Consider the following 26201-nt stretch of genomic DNA (forward strand, 5'->3'; position numbering starts at 1 on the left):
CAACTGCTCTCACTGTTAACGTTTTTGCCTTGTCGTTAAGCATTAATTTGTACAATTTTCGTGTTGCACATGTATGTTTATGATGTAACTTGTTTATTTAACACCTTTGGATAACATTGAGAGCCCAACTGAATGTAAAAGTGGGCTTATTCACTGCCACAAAAGCTTTGGGTTAAAAAAATATTATAAGGGTGGAAAATTTGACAGAACACCGGTCCTTGGCCTCACATCATTGCCAGATCAACAACTCACTGACATGACTTTCAGCTAACAAACAATCTTGTAATCCTGATACTGAGCTCATTTTTTTCTCCTGGATCCCCCAGATTCTAAGAGACTATCTGCCAATCCCTCTCATCTTCAATGAACTCTTGTTACCACTGCCAGTTTGCCTCTGTCTCTGCGCTTAGGTCCCCCATCACCCCAGAACCTTAACAAATACAATATGTTGTTTACAGTCTAAAAATGGGGCATCTTTAATGTGGAGTTGCTTGTTTCAATTAAAATATTTTTTGAAAAAACAATGTTGTATTATTATGGTGCATTAATAGGTTAGCATTAATAGATGGCATTAAAAAGAAGCGTTGTTATTATTGCTTTTAATAGATACATTTAATTCACAATATAAACACATTACATTCTGATACGGTGAACGAAATGGACCCCAAATTAAAAATAAATAAATAAATAAATGGTTTTGATACAAATTTGACCCAGATTGGGTAACAAGTGTGGCATATCGGGGCCATACATTATTGTAAGGTCTGCTACTTTGGACCAGTTCTGGCGTAAAACTGGTTGCTGATCTGGCAAGTGCAGTACATCTGGCCCATGTCCGCTCCAGTTATATTTTGCTATCTGGGTAGTTGTATGTATTGAGTCTATTTTCTATCTAACGGTGAATTGTTTTTATTTATACAAATTTGGTTACATCTTTAATGAGTAACTGAATATATTTCTGATATATAGTCCAGCTGTTTTAACTGATGTATCGTATCAGGTTAGAATAATATTATGATTTGAAACACACACTAACCTTGGTACACCTACATACTAACACAAACACACGTGCACTCTGGCACACCAGCATGGCCATGCACTGAGTGAGATTCAGTGTGACACCACCATTTTGGTCTGTGCACATAACATCTTAAGGGTAGTTAGTGGGAGAGAAATATGTAAAGACAGATGTAGTGAAGAGATTTAATTGTGTTTTCGGTGTACACTCACACTGTTGACACCACTGCTTTTGCATAAATAATGAATAGACATTTTTTAATTATCTCTTGTGTAATAGATGAGCAAGTGTAACTCAGTTGTGATACTCTTTGTGGCCTAATCATCAAGAAACGGGGATTCCTCCTATCTGGGATTTTTTTTTTTTGTTAGCCATTCGGGGAATTTGTTATTGAAGTCATGGATGATTTTTATTTCTAATATTTTGTCATTTAAAGTTAATATTATTATTATGATTATTAATTGTATGTTTGCATCATTTTCACATTTTCATATCAACTGATTGTCTGATAAGCCCTTTTGGATCTTTTGTTGATTTAGCGTTATATAAATGAACTTACTTGATTTAAAGGTACACATGTGTAAGCACCTGTAACATGTTTGTTCACCACCTCTGGGAGCAGCTATTCCCATGGTAGGATGGAGGACAAAGCTATTAATGGAAGCTAAATCACATGCCTGTATTTACATTCTTTACGTGCATATGTTTGCATCCTTTAGAGATGCATTTGTGTGCTTTTCCTCAAGCTCCAAGTTTTAACAGTCTGGTCCAAAGCTATAATGTGTTTGACTGCCCTTAGCAGGCACCTTTCAATGGGATGCTCGGGCACCACCCAATTAGCTGGACTGGCCCTCAGCAAACACGTGCAAGTGCAGGTGTGCATGGTGTGTATGTGTATGTATGCTTGTGCAGATCATAGCTGACTAAAGGCGGAAAAAGGGAGCTGTGGTGTGTTTGAAACCCAATAATATTACAAGCTACTTCTTTACTCTGTTCCCCCGCACATATGCACATACACACACAATCCAGCACATGAATAAATGACTCTCACGTTGCCATAAATCTTCAATAATGAATTGCTTCCTGCGCCTTTCTCACAGCTATATATAGCAGTGACTCAAAAGCAAGGGAAGAATTGAGAGTGAGGGAGATGACATGCGTTCTCTTTAAGCTATGTTTTACACCGCCACAGTGTTTCATTTCAGTATGGAAACATTCACACTCTAATGTGGATGTTGGTCGGTCGTTGAGATGTTTTGCCAAGAAGCGAGGAGCACACCTCTTAAATTTTCATGATAATGCAAATAAGCACAATTTCCTAACATCACTGCTTTCTCTTATATTTTCCTTTGTCATGTTACGCCTCCTAAGCCTCAATATCCCCTCTCTTCCTTACTGATGCTAATACTTCTTGTTCCTCCAACAATTCCTCCATCTATTCTTTTTGTCACTCCACCTTTTCCTGGCTGGGCTAGCTGAGCCCATCAATCATCTCTGTATCTATCATACCATCTCCATTCAATATCTAAAAAGAGAGAGGGAAAAGTAAGTGATGCAGCGTCAGCAAATGCAGAGGCAGCCAGAAAGAGAATAGGAGCGGGTATCAAGGGGGGGGAAACGTACATAGAGAGTAAAATGGAAGAGAGAGAAAGAAAATGACCTGTGGGCTCAGACGTGATTGAAAAGAGTGAGGGGGAAGAGCAAGAGAGGGAGGGTAAGAAGAGTAAGAGAGAAGAGCAAAAAGAGCTCTCATATGTGGGATAACGCAAGACAGAGGGGTGTGAGAGTATTGCGGTATTTTTTTTTCTCCTGAGCTGTGTGGAAAGTAGGTTAGTGGCAGAACACACACAAGGACTGTAAAAAGGAGGAGGGGGGTTATATGCAGGAGAGTGGGAGGGAAACGGTACATTATGCTGCATGTGACACTGTGCTACCATACTGTGTGTAATCACTGCACGACTCCATCTTTAGACACACTTCACACATTTCCGCAACGCCACAAGAGCATATGTTGCAAATAGCGCACACAACAAGGCACACATGGCAATTGTTTTTTCTTTTGCCAAATACCAAAAAGAAAAAAAAATCCTGTCCCAATCATTCTTGACATGTGATTATGGTGCACCCTAATACCTTTTTCATTGTAGTGTAGTGCTGCAACGATTAATTGATTAACTCAATTAATTCGATTAGAAAAAAGCTTCGAATCAAATTTTACTGCTTCGAGTATCTGTTTAATTAGAGCGGCGTTATAATGGTTTGTTTTAAAAGTGTTTGCATTTAGGTTTATTGATTTCGATGGATACACTGCCCTCTAGTGGCAACAGTGAATATGATATAACTCATTTGACATGGCTAAATCCAACTGCTCCCTGTTAAGACCAACATAAGCTAATGTTTTTTTTTAATATGTATTCAAATTTTGTTTTGAGGTATATTTACCGTAGCTGTTTTTTTTTTTTTTTTTTGGGGGGGGGGGGAATGTGTGTTTAGGCGATTTGTTAAGAGTACTGTTATAAATAAATAAATAAATAAACATTAGCATTTTATAGCATTAAAGTTAGCAGACTTTTGCTCTGCAAGTTAGCCAATTGTCCTTCCATTATCCTTATATTGCCATGTATTTAATTTTTAATACTGTTTGAGGCTAAGCTAAGGTATATTATTATTATTATTATTTTTTTTTTTTTTTATGAAAGTGCAATTCTGCATAGTTTAAAGAAACACTCGGAAATGTTGTGTTCGCATTTAATGCTGTTTTGAAAGTGCAATCTTGTTTTACTTCTCCTAAAATTCATTCTGAAACCCATTAAATGTTTTAATCCGATAACTCGATTATTCAAAATAACAAATTGATAGATTAATCGACTACTAAAATAATCGATAGCTGCTGCCCTATCATAGTGTATGTCATACATACAATAAATTACAAGGAAATGAGAAAATTGGAGAAGTTTTTAGGATTATTATATAATTAATATTTTACTGCAGTTAACATTTTTGCTCACTATCTTTATCTTTAAGATATAATTGTTTTCCGATATTATCAATTTCCTCAGAGTGTGGGTTAAACAAAATAGAAAGGTTAGTGGAAAAAATTGAGAGTAAATTATACAAATTATACAGTATATTAAATAGATGTATTATTGCTCAGTGTGTGGGTTAGTATTGAAGTCTGAGGAAATTAAGTGCTTTTGACATGTAAACATTTAAAAGTGTTTTAGACATTAGTATTCATTCATATGTACAGTTTTGGAATGTTTTTCTTAAATGACATACAGGAACATTGTTGGGCGGAGATGTTAAGTTAAAATAATGATACATAAAATATACATTAACTTTAGCATGGTTGGTGATTAGGTAGAATTTGTAAATTCCATGTTAATCCTAAAGTGTATATAGCCATCTCTGTGCCCCACTTTGTACTAATATGTATACGTTGGTACCTTTACTTACGAAATCAATATGTTCTGGAAGTAGTTTCGTAACTTGAAAATTCTGTGGGACTCGTTTTCCATGTAAATGCCCTAATCGGGTCCAAGCCCCCCAAAATTTATACATAAATATTTTATAATGTATAAAAATGAATCAAAACATGTAACCAATACATGTTACAATTAGATTATTGCACAATAAACATAAAATCAGAGTTGTGCATGATGTGAAAAAAAAAAACAACAAAAAAAAAACCAATACGAATAAAAATTAATACACACATGTAAAGCTGTTGGAACACGAAGGACAAATGAAGAAGATGCTGAGATAAACACATACACATACAGTAGAGGTCCATTTTAGCCAATTGGATGCCAGGAATGCTTGGTAATAGCCAATGGCAGAGCAGCTATAAGTATGTTACGTTCAGTAAACTCTGGGAGCTGCAAGTACCAGCTATTCTGTATTTTGGCCTTTCGTATCCTGAAATTTATTTCGTAACAAGAGGCAATATTTTCCCGTTGAGGTGTGTATTAACTTGAAAATTCTGTATGTAGAGACGTTCATAAGTAGAGGTACCACCGTATACTTATGACCTTATATAAAATGAAGAGTATAGGTCTATCCTTCAGCAACATTGACACTCCTGTCCTACTATAATAATCCTACCACTCCAAGCATTATTTGGCCATCCAAGCACATGGAGACACATACACACATCTAGATAAAGATTCCACTTCACTACACAAACCAACACTACTTTGCCAATTCCGGCAAGACCAGCTGCTACTATTTGGGAAGGTGCCAACCTTCATAACTACAGAAACAAGCTAGTGATCCTTATACTCTTTTACACAAACTACCATGTCAATTTTTTTGGAGGTTGAATTTGAAAGGTTTGTTTAATACAGGGCCAAGACAGTAAAGAAATAATGCTCATTAAATCATTTGATTACAACAGTGAAAAGCATGTAATTTTTTTTTTTTTTTTAATAAACAAGGGAGAATTACATTACCAAGTTTTGTTCTGCCTACATAATGTTGCATTTGTCGTTTATTCATCAGTTGCCAGACGATTCAAGAAAATCATTGGACCCTATTACTTTCAACCACACAAAAATGCCCTCAAATTTATATGGAAAACAGTATAGTATATGCATAATAAAGTGAGGGTTGTGAGATTGGGCAGGTTCACACCCAGTTGGACTATTTTCAAAGAGCTGAAGCGTGAGAGAAGTACATTGGGTGAAACTTTAGGCTACTTTTTACCAAATTTGGCTGCTTCGGAAGGGACCATTTTAATTCATTGTAACAGTTTAATGTGTAGTCAAACATGTGAGCAGTAAAATACATGTACAGTGGTACGTCTACATACAAAGTTAATTCATTCCAGGACCTTGTTTGTAAATCGAAATGGTCAAATGTCGAGCAGGATTTTCCCATAGGAATACATAATAATTCCCATTAATTCATTCCAAAGCCCCAAATCCTACACTAAATCCTCAATAAATACTGCTGGTACCGTTACAAACGGCAAGTACACATTGCAAAACAAATAAATTATAAATAAAAATTGGAATAATAATAATATAATAATAATAATTATAATTCCTGTAATAATGTAAGGAATCTGGTTCTAATATGGCGAATGTGTTTTGCGTGCTGTACCTGAATGCACTGCGACACAGAGAGTGCGGTAGAGAGTTTATTTTCTCTTTCAATGTTCTGTTGTTGTTGGCGTCAACTTTAAGGGACAGTAGGCGTGTTTTGTTGCACAAATTCTTAAAAATAAATGATTAAAAACCTGAAGAAATTGGTTATTTCCTTAGCAATGTTACCACAATAATAATTGTCACCTTTACTCATAAAGACTGGCGAACGGAGGTCGGAGGAGGACCGTCGAGCCGGCTGTATTGTCGAGCCAGTTCACGGACGTGCACACCACGCTCATATTTTTTTATCATTTCCATCTTTATTTCAATGGGATGCGTCACCGTTTTCCTTTTTTCATCACCTGTACTAACCTTCTTGGAAACCATGTTGATTTCATGTTGAGCAAAGAAACTGGGCGCTGTCTTAAATCGTCGTATTTCAAGCATGTCGTCGGATGTAGAAACAAATGGTGAGTCAAATTTTAAGTGTCGAAGCGATCCTATGTCGAGGTACCACTGTAATTTCTGATTTGTGTGTACACAGTCAAATTCAATAAAATTATTCTAAAAATGATATATCATTAAAACACCTTTTATGAACTGCATTTTTTTTACAGGGAATTTGTTCACCATTCTGGTGTGTTTGGAATCGTCTCCTCGTAACATGTGGATTTGCTCTTGCTTTTGACATCAATCTCAATAGAAATACTTTTCCCAGAATGCATTTTGGAATCGGCTCTGGAAAATATTGTCAAAGTTGTACTCTGACAGTGATTTCTATTAACAAGCACATATTTGTTTACATTTAACAGTGTCGTCGTAAGGAGTGTTTTAGCTAAAATATTCATAAGCCCCCCTAAATAATTTGGTGTTGTTTCATTTGGGAAAAAAAAAAAAAAATGCTGACATATTCACTATGAAGTTGCCAGAATATTAGTTGTATTGAGTTCATTTTGTCTATACTTATTAATTATATTTTTTTCTTTTATCCCAGACAATTGTCTGAGGTTGTTTTATTTACCTGACATGTTTGGACGACTTCTTCCGGAAGTAGTCGCCAAAACGTCAGATAAGTAAAACAAGACAAAAAAAAAACAAGACCAAAAAAAAAACGATTAGTCTGGGATAAAAGAAAAAATTATAATAATTTGCCAGGATATTTGTTTAAATCAATAATCCTATAACCTGTCATTATTAACGTAAATATGATATATATCTGTCAGTTTCCCCCTACTTCATAGAGTAAGGTAGAGAGCCCCTTCAGTGTATCGCTATCCAATCCATTCCACATGTTCATATAGAGAATGCCCACATCTCTGAAAAGTCCGAATTTTCCCTGTAACCTGGCTAGCAGTCGGTACTACTTTTGTATTTTTATTTTTCGCAGTCGATCTCTGCACAAATCTTACCTTTGTTGTTTTGCGGTCAAACGTTCCATCCCAGCTCTAAAATAAAGCTGCTACTTAGCTGCTGCTAGCTAGTTAGTCTGAAATGCATTGTGAAGGACCTAGTAGAGTTAAGTGTGCAATCTTGTTACAGCTATGTTTGTGGTGACTTCCTTCTGGAGCATCAGCCGTGTTTCTCACTTTTACACTGATGAGTACAGGAGCTGAGCTCTGAGCTATGAGTATCATTATCATCAGTGTATAGTCATAATAATACACTAATAATAATCCGCCCACCACCTTTATTGACCTGTAGAAGTCTGAGCAGAGGAGCAAATAGGGTGACAGGTGAGAGACCACTTAAAAGGTGAGTATACAGTATACAGTACAGGCCAAAAGTTTGGACACACCTTCTCATTAGTGCTTTTTTATTTTATTTCCATGACTATTTCCATTTTAAATAAGCCCCCCTGTTTTTAACACCCAGTATCGCCCGTGTATACGTGTATATGTTTATGAATTATCAATCTTTGTTAGCTGTTTGTGAAATATTGTGCATGTACGCTACCATAACATACATCCTGTGTAACTCCTGGGGCTAAGACCCCCGTTCTTAAAACCTAGTGACGCCACTGACATTTAACAATGAATACAGTTAATTATTAATTATTGTGTTTGTTGAAATGAAAATAATACAATAATTTTAACCTTTTTTAAGATAAACTATATGTTGATGTTTTTTTACTGAAGAGCAATGATTCCACTATGGCAGAGGTCACGGAACTGCGAACCTCGGTCCGGTTCTGGACCCCCAAGCCGTCTGGACCGGATCTCAAGCTGCCCGGACTAATACATGTTGCAACAACAAAAATCATTTTTTTTCTGCGGGTTTGCAGAGCGGAGGTGGGCAACAAACAAAAACCTTAGCGGTGACGCACGTAAGCCAGCCAATGGGAGTGAAGCATTTGAAAGTTATTTTTAGAACAGCATGTCTCACACTAGCTTTCCAGACTCCGCGGAGTGACAGCCAAAAACAAAGCCGAATGAAGTTGGAGGAAGAGGCGAAAAGGTACGGCAAATGGCTTGCTCAAAATTACGCAAGATTGATGCAGAAAACAGAGTGTTTAAGGAAGAGTAGACCAACACATTTTTGTTCATTTTATCTGGTGGCAGCACAAGACCGCTATGCCTCATCTGTTCAGAGACGGTGTTCTGCCAAAATCTGCTACATTAGCGAAACGTGCTACATTAGTCGAATTTGACACCCAAAGTACTACAGTTCGCGCTAAACCTGTTTTGTATGGATGCATACAGGTAGAACGTACTAAAAATGTCTTAAGAAAATACTTACATGCAGTTATACCAAATAAGGACGGCTTAAATACGCTACGTGACTAATGTGGTCAACTGCTTCAAAGCTAACACAAAAAACCACAATGGTTAAAAGTATGAGAGGGTAATACATGCAAAAAGTATTTTTGAGGCAATGAAAAGGTTCTAAAAAACTAAATAAAAACAAAAATAGTGAGTACTCGCCGCTTCTGACCGATGTGCGCATGCGTTCGGATGCTTGCACAAGCGTGCTGAGCGTTGTGTGGACGTTTCACCGTGTAGTAAGGAATGGCCGAACAACGGTAGCGCTTGTAAAAAGGAACAATTTCAAAAGGCACTATGAAACGAAGCACGCAGCTTTTTCCCAGTTTCCCTATGAACTCTGCCCTTCTCAAAAAATAGCGGAATTAAGGGCTCAATATGATCGCTTTATTATTTATTACTAATTAATTATTATTAAATATTATTTATTAATTACTATAATTTTGTTTATTATATTTTATTTACATTTTTGAATGTTGTAATTATCAGCATAGCCACGTAAAGATACGTTTGTATTTTGGGGAAAAAAAAGAAGCATTAAAAATATTTCTGGACCCGAGATTGTTGTAATTTTTTAAATTTCGGACCCAGAGGACTTTAAATTCATGACCTTCATTCACTATGGTATGTCCCAATTGTTGGCTTGTAATTTTCTGGCTATAATACAAAAAAATTACATACAATTTTACAGGTATTTAAGGAAAAACATCTTATCTTGAACGGGAGGTTGTAATTTGGGCTGGCTTTTATTGAACTGGGAAAGTTTTATTTTGAGAATGGGCTGGAGACAGTCTTTCCATTCTGGCGACCCTGAATACCGTCAGTAGAAACTAGCATGGAAATGATCCATTATGTGAGGTAGAATGGAGTAAAAGTTTACTGTAGCGCTGTCATTGCACAATGAATATTTTTCTGGTAACATAGTCCACAGTCAGAGCCAAAGAAAAACACATGTTTTTTCCCCAAAAAAATGGAAACAAATATGTAATTAGTTTACTGTACCTTCACAGCACACCGGCACCATGTTTGACTACATTGGCAGACAAATTGGACTGCCCAAAGGCTAGTTTAGCCCTGCTTGGCCTCTCTCAGAAGGATTTAGCATCAATCAGTGTTTTAGTCCTTGCAGGCGCCCTCCTGTATATTCTATACTGCATATGTTGTGCCTGCCTCAGCCCTGCCACTGCCACCCCCTCTCATCACCCAAATACAGCTGAATTGCCACTTTCACAAGATGCTGACGCTAGTATGTGTGAGCTGTGCGCAAAGTCTCCGTCTAGCATGTTTCTTACATAATCTTTATGTGGTAATGGTAACTGACAGCCTCTGCTGATCTGATGTATTCACCTGCTTTTCTCTGTCCGTGTGTGTTCTGTATGCCAGCCAAGCTTGCGTGCAGGCACGCAGAACACACATTTTTGTCTAGTAGCGGCCACAGCACATGACCAAAGAACGCAGGCATGAGAAAATCAATCCATCACACACTATCCACCTCTATTTCTTTCTCTTGTCACGTATCCCAGTGCACCAAAATAGCTCTTTTCCACGTCACTGACCACCCTCCCTCCAAAATACTCTCCAGTCTACACAGCCTTGTTCAAACGCCCGGTTTTTAGGATAAAACATTTTTGGGTAGACTAATCATGTCAACATTTTGCCACCGTGGAAAAGGTCATCTATAACTTGTATAATGGACATACTGTAGATGAAGGGAAAAGCATGATGTTGCTCACACCATGCATCACTGTGTTTTATTGCGATATTTTCCCACATGCGTTAGAGACTTCTAATCTAGACTAGCATGAGTCTTCACCAAACAAAGGGGTATTTTAGACCAGGTTTTGGTTATTTCTTGGAATTAAAGTACACCCCCAAAAAATGAAGCATGGTATTTAAGCAAGAACCTTCTTTCAAGTGGGTTCACACAACTGCTTTAAGTAACTATTAAGTTATGTAGTTAAATGAAAAATGCCTAAATGATTTAAGTAAGACTTCATAAATTACATGAGCAAGTTACGCAATTCCTATTTAAACCTTTTACATGCAAAACGTGTAACCACACTCAAAAAAATGAAACATAGTATACAAGCAAGAACCTTATTTCAAGTGGTAACACCAGGGTGAAAGTGGGCCAGAACGGTCAGGAACGCAGTTCCGGTATAAGATTCAGGGCCGGAACTGCGTTCCGGTATAAGATTCAGGGCTAGAATGCTGTTCCGGTACACGTTGCTTTGATTCCAAAAAAATGCCAGCAACTGTCAAAATGCTATGTAAAAAAATATATATACAAAGCTGCCACACATGCATTTTATCAATCTATTCAAATAATTTCAATCTACCAACATCAGATTTACATACACCAGCACAATAAAGGGCTTGTGTAGCGTAATCCGTTTCCATCGATATTTATTATTGATTTTATTCCACGTACAGCATGGAGGTTTCCCCAGCTGCTGCAGTTATCGGAGTCTGACGATGACGACTCACGTCAATGTGCGAATGCACGCAGCAAAGCAAAACGCCTGGACTTATTTATCCATTCAAGTGGCTGACATACTGACATGTGATCACCAGAGATAGTTAGCTCTGATTGGGACAAATGTGCATGTTTTCTGAAACGGCAAAAAAAAAAAAAAAAGTTTGTTGAATTGATGCGACCAAAAAAAGGGCAATGCAACAGAAAGTGGATCAAATCTTTAAGAGCAAGGCAAGAGTTAAGGAGGCTTATTGATCATATGTAGTTTTATTTGCTCTGATGGGGAGGTTCAGAACATCTTAGCTGTCAACGTGCACTTTGGACTTATATTTGTTCATTTATGTTAGGCTACTTATTCATTTCCTTATGATTTAAAAAAGTCAATGTTTGCGCGATCTTCAAAATATATTCCATTTCACTCAGCATAATATAAGTCATTTGTACTTATTTTTCTGAATGAATGTTACTTATATCTTTATTTAAAAAAAACAACAAAAAGTGAATGTTTACATTGACTTCATTTTTTATATACATCCTATGTTCTTAAATAGTTAGAAATTGGCATTTAGTATGTGAGGAAATGAGGGAAAATAAAAATTAGGAGATGAAGGTTGGGGTTTGCTGTTTTTGTTAACTTATATTTTCCAAATCATTGAAAAAAAAAAAATACAATTTTGAATGAAAATCAGTTTTTGTATGTTATAGAAATAACTGACCAAAACAGTTTTCTTTGCATTTCAGTAGTTTTGACCCCCCCACAACCAAAAAAAGAAAAAAATGAAAAAAATAAAATGTTTGGCTCCGTGGCGACCTTCACGTCGGGGAGTTCCGGCAAGAAATTTTCACCCCTGGGTAACACACAATTGCTTTAAGTAACAATTAAGTTATGGCTTTAAATGAAAAATGCCAAAATGATTTGACTTAATAAACTATCCGAACAAGTGTAGCAATTCCTATTCAAACATCTTACATGCAAAATGTGTAACCACCTTTTGTTTTCTTACAATAGGAGTGTTAATTTTAAATATTGATTGTGATGTTGTTAATATCCTGGATGAGTGGAGGAACCGAGTGCAGAACATGGGCCTACCTGGCAATTGTACCCTACTGTTGCACTTACGAAAGGTAACAGAGGGACTGACTCTGCATCTCTTAAGTAAGCACAGAAGTCAGGCTCACTCTTACGTGCTTTTTCAACCAAACACACTCCAGCTATTTACTTCAGCCACAAGTCTTTGGGCCTGCTTTGTTTTCTGACACGTGCACTTAAACCGGGTGTGGCTGATTAATTCTGCTAGTACATTTAACTCTGCCAGGGGTGTCTGTGTTTCACACACTTAATTGACACCGCGCCAAGAGCAATCTTAACACTGCTAGTGTTAAAACAACACCAAAATCAACACCAATCAACTCAAAAATACACACACACAAAAAAAAAAAAACTACATAGATTTTGCTGTGTACGGCAACCTCAGAGGGACAAAAGTCAATTTGTGCAATCACGTTACATATATATTGAGCAATGGTTTTCCATAAGTGTAAAAGTTGAAATAGTACATATGCATTTTTTGAGTGTATGCACCTTGGAAGCAGACTGGGATGCGCACAACAACTGTTATTGTTTTATTATTATCATCATTATTATTATTGTGATTTTTTTTTTAAAATCTGGATTATCAATAGCAAAGTAAAGACAACAAGCGCAACCACTCTCTCAGATCCTTGAAGAAGCCATTTAGTGTTTTTTGCAGCTTTGCTACATATTACTTTATATTTTAATGAATGGCAGAGCCAAATGTAGAGTTATATTTTCGTTTCAAAATAGCTTTGTTTAATGAGTCTCTTAATTTGGTGTTTTGTATATGCTGCGGTGTCCAGAACAGCAGGTAGTAGGACAGCGCAATGCATGTAATCATGAGTGAGTTCAACATAACTGTGATATCCGTGGCATCTTAAATTCCCATTAACTTTGGATGATACAATAAGTAGGCTTTCACTCGTACAGTGCTTTACTACCTTCAAGGTACTCAAAGTGGTCTGACACCGTCATTTAGCTACTGATGATGTAGCATTGGAGGTTTGGAAGAGTGGGAAGGGGGAATCAGCCTTTTTATAACTTATACTGAGCTGTTTGCTCAGGACAAAAAAAGGACACTGAGTTTTGATGTACAATGAGATAATTGAATGGCACATAAAAACAAGCAGCCATTCATACCAGCACCTATGAACAATCTAGTAATTAAGAAGTATGTTTTGTTGTTGTTGTTTTTAATATCGGAAGGGGTAAGAGTACCAAAAGAAAACACGTTCAATAATGTGGAGAATATGTGAATTTTACACAGGATCCAGGAGTTTAACGCAACTTTTGGATGTTCCTCATTTTATAAAATTACAGTCTTTACATTAAACAAAAAGATCTTCATTGAAAGTCTACAAGAATTATGATTGCTGTACTTTGAAGTGTAAATGAAATTCAGTATGTACCATTTGTTCTGTGTAGAGTGGAAGAGAGAGATAGCAAGGGATCTAAAGAGAAATAAATGAAGAATTACTTCTATCTACAATACCTTGTGCTCTGACTGTTGTCCATTTGCTATTCCCCCACCCCACACACACACAAGGTGAGGTTAATATTTTTCAAATCTATAAAATTAAAAGTTAACAATATTTCTATCCTACATACTACCGTCAAGGTCTAATATTTGAGATTCTATAAGATTCCGTGTGTGTGAATAAAAGCCCCAGTGCCTAAAGGGAGTCGGGCTACGGATCAATTCACACATTTATTACCAGATAGTCAAAAGCCATGAGTTAGGCATACTGAACCTTGAGGGCAAACACACATGCATGCACGCACACCCCCATACGCAAGCACACACACACACACCAAACGAAACACGACTCTCAGCTGTCAGGATCAAAACACCTCCACAATGCTTAAATTAGCATCATAAAAAGCGAAAGCAGCCCTTCAGAGGAAGGACAAGATGTAGTGGCGAAGAGAGTAAGCGGGACAGTGGTGATGGGGAGGAGGTTGGCGAGAGGAGGATGACAGATCAGGTTGGAGCAAGAGCGAAAAGGTGCAGGGATGGTGAGAGGTGACGACAAAACCTCAGGTCCTATCAGTCAGAGATGGATGGATGGGGGACAAAAGGGGCAGAGGGTTTTAAAGTGTGTTTGTGTATGTCTGTCAAGTAGAGATGTTGACATCAGGAAGACAAAATGCAGTTAGATAATTACAGTAAACGCAGTTCTCATTTAGGATTTAGTCAATTTGAGAAGCGAGGTAACACTGTTTTGGTGTTTAATGGATTTATGGATTCGCTATCAGAACATTAAACATGATTAAGAATGTTTGAATCACTATTATAAAGCATTCAATGATTTAGAAGCAGACACAGTTTGACGCACGACTTCTTGATCATTTCACATAACTCGACAGCGCCTCTGACTTGTGCATCCTCTTTGTTATTTTTCCCTCCTACAGAATGTCTGTCTCCCGTTACATGTCTCTGCTCAAGCAGCACTTTAAAAGACACAACAGAAGCAGAACATTTTCTCTGCACTTCATCATGTTTCGCTACTGGTTGGCATTTGCATGAATTCACTAACACCACCATTTAATGATTAAAAGACTTAGCGCATTAGATTCTATTCAGATGTTGGCAGTCAAACATAAATATGCAGCACAGCTGGCATCATGTGTAATGTGGTCATACAGTGGTATGAAAAAGTATCTGAACATTTTGGAATTTATGCATAAAAAAACATCAAATGTGATCTGATCTTTGTCAAAATCACACAGATGTAAAAACAGTCTCTGCTTTAACTAAAACCACCCGAACATTTATAGGTTTCCATATTTTAATGAGGAGAGCATAGCATGCAACAATGACAGAAGGGGGGAAAATAAGTAAGTGAACCCTCCGCCTAAGGAGACTTAAAGAGCAATTGAAACCGATTTTTACCAAACAATTTAAGTCAGCTGTGTGCCCACTCACTGATGAGTGGTTTAAAACTGCCCTGCCCACTATAAAACACACACCTGGTAAGAATTGTCTTGATGAGAAGCATTGCCTGATGTGCATCTTGGCTCGGTCAAAAGAGCTGTCTGAAAACCTGCGATCAAGGATTGTTGATTTGTATAAAGCTAGGAAAGGATACAAAACCATCTCTAAAAGTCTGAATGTTCATCAATCGACAGTAAGAGAAGTTGTGTACAAATGGAGAGTTTGGCACTCTTGCTTCTCTCCCAAGGATTGGCCGTCAATCAAAGATGACGCCAAAAATTCAGCACAGAATACTCAGAGAGGTAAAAAAAGAACACTAGAGTGTCTGCTAAAGACTTACAGAAATCACTGGCGCAGTCCAATATCTCACATCAACTAGTATATGTAAAACTATGGCCAAGAATGGTGTTCATAGGAGGACTCCATAGAGGAAATCACTGCCGTCTACAAAAAACATTGTTGCTCGTTTAATGTTCGCAAAAAGGCACTTGGACACGTCACAGACGTTTTGGCAAAATATTTTGTGGACTGATGAAACCAAAGTTGAATTGTTTAAGAGTAACACAAAACGTCATGTGTGGAGGAAAAATGGAGCAGCTCACCAACATCAACACCTCATCCCCACCGTGAAGCATGGTGGAGGGAGCATCATGATTTGGGGCTGTTTCTCTCCGTCAGGGCCTGGACAACTTGCAACCATTAATGGATGAATGAATTCAAACGTTTATCAGGATGTTTTGCAGGAAAACATGAGGCCATCTGTCAGACAGTTGAAGCTAAAAAGAGGATTGGTGCTGCAACAAGACAATGACCCAAAACACAGAAGTAAATCAACTGCAGAATGGTTTCAGAAAAACAAAATACACGTTCTAGAGTGGCCAAGTCAAAGTCCAGACTTGAACCCCATTGAGATGCTGTGGCATGACCTAAAGAAGGAGATTCATGCCAGACATCCTAGGAATCTGACTGAACTACAGCAGTTTGTAGAGAAGAATTGGTGTCCTGATTGATATGCCAGACTGATCTGCAGCTACAGGAAGCGTCTGGTTGAAGGTCTGGTTAGTTTACTTATTTTTCCCCCTTCTGTCATTGTTTGCATACTATCCTCATTAAAACATGAAAACCTATAAAGGTTTGGGTGGTTTTAGTTCAAGCAGACACTGATTTTTCATCTGTGTGATTTTGATACAAATCTGATCATAATTGATGGTGATTTTATGCAGAAATGTGAGAAATTCCAAAAGGTTCAGATACTTTTTCATACCACTGTATATCATGTACATTATTAGTTTATGTCTTTCATTTTAAAAAATATATTTTTAAAAACCCTTACAGGGGTGACCATCAAATTCTATCCATTTGCTTTTCCATCTTCAACAGTATATACACTAGTTACGTTGGACATCCATTGACCATATATAAATCAGCCCTCCTTTTAATATATCCCCATCCACCCATACTTTCATGCCGTTACCTCACTCACATACATGTCACCAATCGTCACTCTAAATGCAGTGATGTTAATCTTACTTTAAAAAAGTAATTAGTTATAGTTGCAAATCACTCCTCACAAAAAGTAATTGCGTTAGTAACTCAGTTACCTCATCGTAAGAGTTATTAGTTACTCAGTAAACCAACTGACGTCACTTTTCATGTTCTACACGTTATTACATGATCCATTCCACAACGTCTTTCATGTAAGATGTTTATATTAATTGACTGAATTGATCTTCTTCATTAAAAAAAAAAATCACAGGTCACCATTTTTACATTTTTTAAAATTCGTAAATTCATATTTATTTTTATAAATATGTGAGTGTAATGGTATTCAAACTTTAACTTTCAAATGCTGTGAGAAAAAAGCCTTTTTGTTTTTCTTGTTGTACCGAATCCGCACCGAACCGTGACCCCTGTCCCGAGGTACGTACGATACATCGATATTTTTTTCAATATGCAGCTAAGGCTCTGAATGTTTTCCCTCTTCCATCTTTGCTCTAGTTGTTTTGATTAAAAAAAAATTTTTTTTAAATCACACAAGCTTTATGGGTATGTCGTTCAAGAAAAGTTTAGGGCAAGTGACTAATTTTGGTAATAAAAAACAAAAACATTACATTGCAGCATCTACAAGGACAACGGCCACTTGGTGATGATAATGCTTACTGAACAGGAAAACAGTCCATTATTTTCAATGAATTGTACCTGGCTGAATGCCACGAACTGTATTTAAAAAAAACAAATTTGCTAGAGAGTTTAACATGACGCTCGCCACACTAAATGCTAATGCTAGCGAGAACGCTAATCCTATGCTAACGCTCCAAGCATTGCTTTTGAGTCTCCGTGTCTCCCGCGTCACCCAAATTGTAGTTACACAAGCCTGCACATCCGTAACAGTATCAGCGTAGCAAAGATGGGAAAAGTAATTAATTAGATAACTCACTACTGACAAAAATAACGCCGTTAGTAATGCTGTTATACTTTAACGCCATTAATAACAACACTGTCTTTAAATGAAGCTGCCAACTTTAAAAACTATCTGATCAATTTTATTGTGAGATGGAACCACTGCAAATGTATCTTTAGAATCCTACAATATTGCACATTATTACTTCAGACTGAGGAGTTACAGACCAACCACCATGCCCAATAAGTAACCAACATGTAAACAAAAGAAAAAGCACATGTAAACAGTGAGTGTAAGTTTTTACAGTGAGTAAACATCACACGCAAACGGACGGTACATAAATTCTGAATAGTTATCAAATTATGCTTGCATGCTTTAGGACAAAATAAATAAATAATTTAGATTTTGCAGTAAAGATAGATCACAGGCTTTACACCCACCTAAGAACAAGCAGGCCCCTTTCTCAACATTTAGGGTGTGACTCGTTTATATTAACCGTGTAAATGGATGTGGCACATGCAAATCAGTGCATATGTATGAGTGCGTATTTGTGAAGCAGCTATCATATGAATTTAACTAACACCTAATGCAACATTGCACGGAATAAACTGAAATGTGTATAAATGTAAATGTGAATGACGTAAATAATACATTCAGCACACATATTGTCAAATTTTAACTCTCCGATTTGAAACCACATATGCATTTGGCTGGGTCAAAGAGTCATTTAGGGTCAACTGTCAGAATGACAGAATGTCAGCGCAGGCTTTAATTTCAATCGTCCTATAGATGACCTGTCGGTCAAAGTCGCCCGCTGCATGTGTCATATATGGAATTTGGAGTCAATGACAAAATTTGAATTGCCCATTCATTACAGGTGTATCATCATGCAATGTGGAACATATATATGAACGTACACTACATATTTTTAATGTATGTAACATATATATATATATATATATATATATATATATATATATATATATATATATATATATATATATATATATACAGTGCCCTCCATAATTATTGGCACCCCTGAAAAAGATGTGTTTTTTAGCTTCTAATAATTTTTTTAAAAATTCAAATAATATGGTATCTTAATGGAAAAAAAAAGAGAAAAATCCAACCTTCAATACCGAAACCTGGGACCGTGTGTATTTCTGTGTGGGACCAAGAATGAGCTTTTTGGCGAAAAACACTCTAAGTGGGTCTGGCGTGCAACGAAAGATGCGCATGCTGAAAAGCACCTCATACCCACTGTCAAGTATGGGGGTGGGTCAGTGATGCTGTAGGGCTGTTTCGCTTCCAAAGGCCCTAGGAACCTTGTTAGGGTGCATGGCATCATGAATGCTTTGAAATACCAGGACATTTTAAATCAAAATCTGTTTCCCTCTGCCCAAAAGCTGAAGATGTGTCGTCACTGGGTCTTTCAGCAAGACAATGACCCTAAACATATGGCCAAATCTACACAGAAATGGTTCGCCAGACAAAATCAAGCTCCTCCCATGGACATCTCAGTCCCCAGACCTTGTTTTGTTGGCAAAAGGGGGCTGTACAAAGTATTAACACCAGGGGTGCTAATAATTGTGACACACATTATTTGATGTCAAATAATTTTTTCTTTATGTGGGATTTTTTCCCCACTGAATGAATGGGCTTGTATTGAAGGTTGGATTTTTCTCTTTTTTTCCATTAAGGTCCCATATCATTTGAATTAAAAAAGTATATATTAGAGGCTAAAAAACACATCTTTTTCAGGGGTGCCAATAATTATGGAGGGCACTGTAGGTAGGTATATGTTATGTATTTCAATAAACAAATGAGCAAAAAACTTTTCTATTGACCCCACTCCCCCTCCCAACCTAAATGATATTAAATTCTATCCTTGTAGTATGCCAATCCTAATTAAACAGCCATAAAAATGTCTGTCTAAATGGGGACATGCTCACATGGTTATTTATGTGTCACTCCCTGGTGTCCAAAGTGAGCTCACAAATAAATAAAGACTCTCAATGAGTCCACTGAGACATGAGCATCTGGTGCATGAAGATATACAGTATTTTCCATCCATGTCCATTCAATCAGACATGACTCTTGAATCACGTAATCAACGTGAGTCTGACCAGTAGCTACATGAACCAGACATTATTGTTTGGAATTAAAAAAAAAAAAAAAAAAAAAAAAAGCTATGTTTATATTATTTCAAAGGACTATACTAGAGTTGAAGGCAAATTACTAGTTAAAGGCCAACACAAATGTTTATTTGACGGAAAACACAGAAAAGACTGAAAAAGTTGTCTCTGCTCTTGCACTCCTCTTTAGAAGAAACTGCTGTATTTTAAGCCAAAACAACTGTTGTGTTTAATAGAACAATATGTCTATATGCTGCCATAGCAGATTCGTGGCGCATTAAGCCCCCGAACCATTTTTAATTTGTCCGTTTTACCCTGACAACCCCCGTTTACAGACAAAACTTAGGTAATTAATTGTATATATTATTCAAAATGTCCTTTTTAGCTTGGAATCATTAATTGATGTCTAATATTTCATTAAAAAAAAAAAAAAAAAAAAAAACTTTAAAAAAGTATTCACTCACATATTTTAAACTTTTGAATTATGTCACATTGAAAAAAATGGCGTCTGTAAAAAAGTCACGGATATCTACCTCATAACTATTGCGTAATAGTATCTTTTTTTGTTACTGTCGCATTTTCTCCGATATGTTAGATCATAAATAATCAGTCCAAACAAAAAAAAAAAAGAAAAAAAAAACCTTTAAAAGGATAAATATATGAAAAGAAAATCTCGACCCCTATTCGATGTCTGCGATTTCTGCAACACGACTCTTGTTATAATACCATGTTTCACCCATAAAATCCCCCAAAAATCCAGCTGTGGCCATTCACAACTGTGTCTTGACACTCGGTGATACATGTTACATGGAGATTTTGGATCTAAACAAGGTAAGTACGAGATAATATCTCGTTAAAGTCATGTCGTCTGTAATTCTGCTCTCGCGTGCTCTCACCTCCAGATAGGGTTTTGCTGTTTAAAAAACATTTAAAAAAAAAAATGCCCTCCTGTTTTTCTTCCCCCAGAAAATTGAGATTTTAAGCTTTCCAATGATGTATCACACATGCATATCGGACAATTTTGAAAGTTGACCAAATTGGGGTTCTCAGAGCGGAACTTAACGTCACCTGAGTGTTCGCCGCTATTTGCAACTAGCATTTTTTTTCTTTTTTTCAAACGTATTAACATATTTTTAAGTAAGACAACTTTTCAAATTACTGAGGCCATTTTATATACATACTGTAGCTTTCCAGTATTTGTATGTACTAGAGATGTCCGATCACGTCATTTTCAAAGTATCGGAATCGGCAAAAAAATATCGGACATGCCTTTTTTAAATATATATATATTTTTTCATTAAATCGTTTTCTAATTATATTTAACTTACAGACATAATGTGTTACACTCTTCCAGAGTCTTTAGTTTAAGCTTAAGGTAGGGTTATCAAATTTATTGCATTAACGGCGAGAATTAATATTTTTTACCTTTATCACGTTACAATATTTAACGCAGTTAACGCATGCGCTGCACGACCCACTCACGCATTGTCGCGTTCAATCTATAATGGCGCCAATTTACCCATACAGTATATAGAGCTAAAAGGCAGCGTAAAATGAGTACAGTGAATTTTGGCAGCCTTTGGAGCCTTTTTTAAATGTCTAAAGCCTTACAATCCCTCTCCCAATGATTAGAATAATCGTGGTAAGCAATGTGGGGAAGAAAGGTAGTAGTTGATCTTTTTCTTAACACCCTATGTTATTTCCCAACGCAGAGAAGATATATCAATTGGTACCACGACGCACAGTCATGGTTGCACTTCCCATCATGCATTTGGGCAGAAGTTAAATAGCTACAGTATCATTTACTGAAAGCTCAACAAATACACTAGATGGCAATATTTAGTGACAATATACAAAGTCACATTTATCCTTTAAGAATTACAAGTCTTTCTATCCGTGGATCCCTCTCACAGAAAGAATAATGTTAATGCCATCCTGAGGATTTATTGTCATAATAAACAAATACAGTACTTGTGTACTGTATGTTGAATGTATATATTCGTCCGAGTTTTATAAATTTTTTTCTTAATGCATTGCCAAAATGTATATGATCGGGAAAAATTATCGGGAATGATTGCAAAAAAAAAAGCAATCGGATCGGGAAATATCGGGATCGGCAAATACTCAAACTAAAACGATCGGGATCGGATCGGGAGCAAAAAAACATGATCGGAACAACCCTAGTATGTACTAAACACACTTTAGTACCGCATTTGCAGTAACACATTCGAGATAAATCTGAATATACTCTTCATTACCTACTTTCAGTACATTTAAAAAAATAGACAACAACACATCTTTTTAACGTCACTATCCTCTTGCTATGATCAGAATTTTCCAACACTGAACAAATGGCATCTCAGGTGCATCGAATCTGCTATTGTAATGGTCTGCAAATGCACTGTCATATATTTAATTAACTGTGAGTGAAGCACAGATCTCATCATTTTTTTATATTTATTTTTAAGAGACCGAGCTGCAGATGGGAGTGTCTCTTATTGGAATGGTGCACTTTTAGCAACTGGGTCTAAAATAACACAATTTGGATGCCAACCCTGTCAAATAGTTTGACCCTTGAGGGTTTGTTCAGTGCATTTCATATCTCCTGCTCATGTGCTGTGTCTATGGTCAGTCCATAAAAATACATCACAAAGAGTTAAAACTCCCAGAGAAAACGCTTAAAACGAGAGTACCACTGCTATCTACTCTAATGGTGGCCCAATTACACTTTATCAAAATAAAATAAATAAAAAAACACAATCACATACGCCCGACTACTTGAAAAGGACTACCATATTGCTGTATTCTAAATACAGTGGTACTTGGAGAGCTTAGTATTTTTGTTCAGGTTCTTCATCATTTAAAAAGTTCGAAAACCTTTGGATTAAACATTATTGTAAAAATCTGATCTAACTGACTGACACTTTTAGGTGACAGTTTCTTTTGACAGTAAGCAAACAGCAAGTACATTATTGTGCATACAATGACCTAACCTGACACCTTCCCTTGTCTCTGTAATGTGCTTTAATGGTTCTTCTAGTTAAAAACATTCAATAGCTCAATGCAGTTCCAACAGTGCATGATGAATTGCTTTCACAGTAACCTATTAACCTGATCAAGTGAATGGCATCAGGTTATGCACTGTAAATCCAAGTTATACAACGTCATGCTCCTTCTGAATAGCTCGGTCATTTAGCAAATAGACTGTGAGTCATAAGCATAAGTAGTTCCTGCATTTCACCAAAGCAGTCTAATTAGTGCGTGTATAGTTATGTCACAGCGCAAGCATCAGGAGTGATCAATACAATCATTACTTCAATTTTCTCTCATGTCATTTTCATTCACAAAGCTAAAACTTCAATTTAAGACTCAGACATCACATATCTGAAGATGGAGGAATCACTCCCTATTCATTTGCACAGAATGGTGCAATGTGCAGATTTCTGAAAGATGAATTTGCTTAGAAACGCACACACAAAGAGGAAAATTGAGACAAATTTATGCGGAGGCAATTGAGTCATTTGTAGTATTGAAAAAAAAAAAAGAAAAAATACTACAAAAACACCCAGTGTCTTAACATTTCAAAGGAAAGCCATGCCTTTATGCTCACATCCACCATATTTAGAAAGGCTACACCTGGAGGCTTGCGATACGGAAACTTGTGTCACACACATGCACATATACGACGAAAGAGGTTATAATTGCTTTTATCGGGAGACCTGATTTTTTTTTTTTAGGTCTGTACACTGCAAAGGCTCTACATGATATGACTGTGGGGACGGTCCTTAGTCTTTACAAAGTATTAAATACAAATGTATTACATACACATACACACTGAAGCTGGTTTTCCTTTCTTTTGGTGTCTCTTCATTCCCCTCCTCTTCCATTTCTTTTACCTAATCTGTACTTGCTGACATCAGCAACCAGCAGCGCCCCCTAGATACCGCCCACACCCCTTCTATCCGCATCAAAATACAATTACACAAACACACACACACTGGCAGAGACTATTCAGGGATCATATATCAAGCTCCCATGTGATGTGACGTGGAATTACTAACAGAGGTGATTGATGCCAATCAACAGCTCATAAAAAGGGGGCTGCAGTTTCTGCTGCCACCTTTTCATTAAGCGTAAATTACAAGTCTAGCCTAGATCACGTAGACTGGAATTCTTGCTAAGCGTTTGTCATTTATTCTTATCATGGTGAGCCTACCTTATCTCCAACAGACTTGTACTCACAACATTGCAGGTAAAGGATATGGCCATTCGGTGATCTTTTTGGCGTATTTTCTCACAAAGTTATCTTCACTGAAAATGAACAAGGAGCGGTTGACCGTGAAACAGTTCTGGCGTACTGGTATCGGGTTGTACAGGGCCATAGTCCGGGCCCTCTGAGCCATGGATTGCTTGTACATTCTCTGGGCTCCTGGCCCCCCAGGTGGACCGTGGCCCAGTCCGTGCCCATGTGCATGGCCATGCCCATGTCCGTGTCCGTGCCCATGAGCATGTCCATGTCCGTGTGGTCCTCCTTGTCTCCCTCCACCACGGCCACCCGGGCCCCCTCCACCGGGCCCTCCACCATACCTGGCTGGTACTTCGTCTCCAAACCGTGCCATTCTCTGGAAACCAGAAGCCAATCTTGACAAAGGAGCGGAAAAGGAGACCGATGCTCAGCTGCACAGCCACACATTACATCCCATCCGGATCAGAACAGCTCATATGTTCAAATGGGTCACGGTTCTGCAGCTTCTGGTCTAAGCAACCTGGGTGTCCATGTAGAGACCACCTTCCTCGTTCCCCTGCCAGGGGCCAATTGTGGGTGACAAGGAATCAAATGTTCAGTCTTTTGGCTGGCACTGAAGGGCGTCTCAAGTCCTACACTTGTTTTGGATCTGTCCGAACCCTGAGGACAAAACCCCACCACCAAATCATGGGGACTTATTCAGCAAGAACCATCGCTTGTCATGCCTGCTGCATCAGAACGCTCCATAGAAGCCACAAGATTTAGTTCTTCACTGTCATGACAACATGTCATTACAGTACATACGCCTTTAAAATGACAGGGGCCTCAGTGATAAATCATATTCCCGACATCTAATGTTTAAAAAACACCTCAAACGTCCATGGTACAATTTGGTAATCCTGAAACAGTGTTCAGTTAAAGAGCACGGGAAATAAAATGCTACCATAATTTATTTAATTAATTTAAAAAAAAAAAAAAAAAACCGCAATATTTGGTATAGTGTTGCTATAACGTGGTACTGCCGATTTTACCTTAAGGTGGTGGATCTGACAAGCCTCGAATGCAAGACGGGGAAAATGTCATTGGTTTAAAAATATAAAACGGCGTGCAAACGGGGAAAGACGGATCATTTCGTGTTGCTTTAAAATGTCCATGCCGTCGTAGTGGAGATGAGAGCAATGAACAGCATCCTCCTCCCTGGTTGCAACACCTGCCCAGCCATCCACGGACGGAGAGGACACGGCGTCAAAGACACGCGTGGGACAGCTTCTTCCCTGCTGTCTTGAACCCTTTCATGGAAAAAAAAAATCTCGCCGTGTCCCGATTAAACCAAACCTCCGTTCTCTTGGACCGCTTGGATATCCTAGAGCGTCCTCTGTGAGGAGTGTATGGTGGTAATGGTGGGAGGGGTGGGGGTTCCTCCACCAGCAGCCCCAAGGGGAGGAGGAGAGGGACGCAGGAATGGAGGAACGGGTGGATGGATTGATCGAGACAATAATGAAGGGAATTTTAGAAGTAGAGTGTTTCTAAATTACACAGACACATTTATGCCATGTTTGTGCGCGCGCCACATTGGAAGCGCTGCAGCTGCACATACCTTATGACGCAAGCACCTACTTGCACACGTATGCCGTTTATTGCCTGCTTCAGTAATGCTTAGAGCTCTAACCAAACCCTGATCCATGTCAGTCACGATAACTTCTTATAGACGAGTATGTTATCAATGCTGATCACCCTCCTTTAATCCCGAATAAATTCATGTGAATGTGGATTAAAAAATGTTCAAATGCATGCGCAGAGGAGGAGATAAGGGTGTTGGTAATCTGCGGCGCGAACACGTGTGCACCTGCAAAGGCGACAGAACTACGTGCGCGCGCACACATGCGAATCGTGGGTTTGTTCGAGAAGAAGGCGGAGAAGGACGGATGCTATTCTTAGTAACAGACATTTGGAAATTAATGGACGAGGAGAGCGCTCTACCCCTCTCCCTTCCCGAGTTGACCACCTCCCCTCCCTCGCTCAGCGACGTCTGCAAGGTGTGATCATTTCCCTTTGCATGCACTACTCAC

The 26201-nt window shown here is 37.8% G+C and overlaps 1 protein-coding gene across 15 annotated transcripts in view; it reads right to left on the reverse strand.

The window, feature by feature from the left end:
- Positions 1-25521, reverse strand: part of cacna1aa (calcium channel, voltage-dependent, P/Q type, alpha 1A subunit, a) — a 142520-nt gene extending 116999 nt beyond the window's left edge. For all 15 annotated transcript variants that reach the window (XM_057860514.1, XM_057860511.1, XM_057860515.1 and 12 more), the window contains exon 1: positions 24150-25521. In XM_057860514.1, coding sequence (XP_057716497.1) covers positions 24150-24505 — 356 coding nt within the window. In that variant the 5' untranslated portion in view covers positions 24506-25521. The remainder of the gene's footprint in view (positions 1-24149) is intronic.
- Positions 25522-26201: the final 680 nt, after the last annotated feature.

Source organism: Corythoichthys intestinalis, chromosome 16 (genome assembly GCF_030265065.1).
Source record: "Corythoichthys intestinalis isolate RoL2023-P3 chromosome 16, ASM3026506v1, whole genome shotgun sequence".
Taxonomy (NCBI): Eukaryota; Metazoa; Chordata; class Actinopteri; order Syngnathiformes; family Syngnathidae; genus Corythoichthys; species Corythoichthys intestinalis.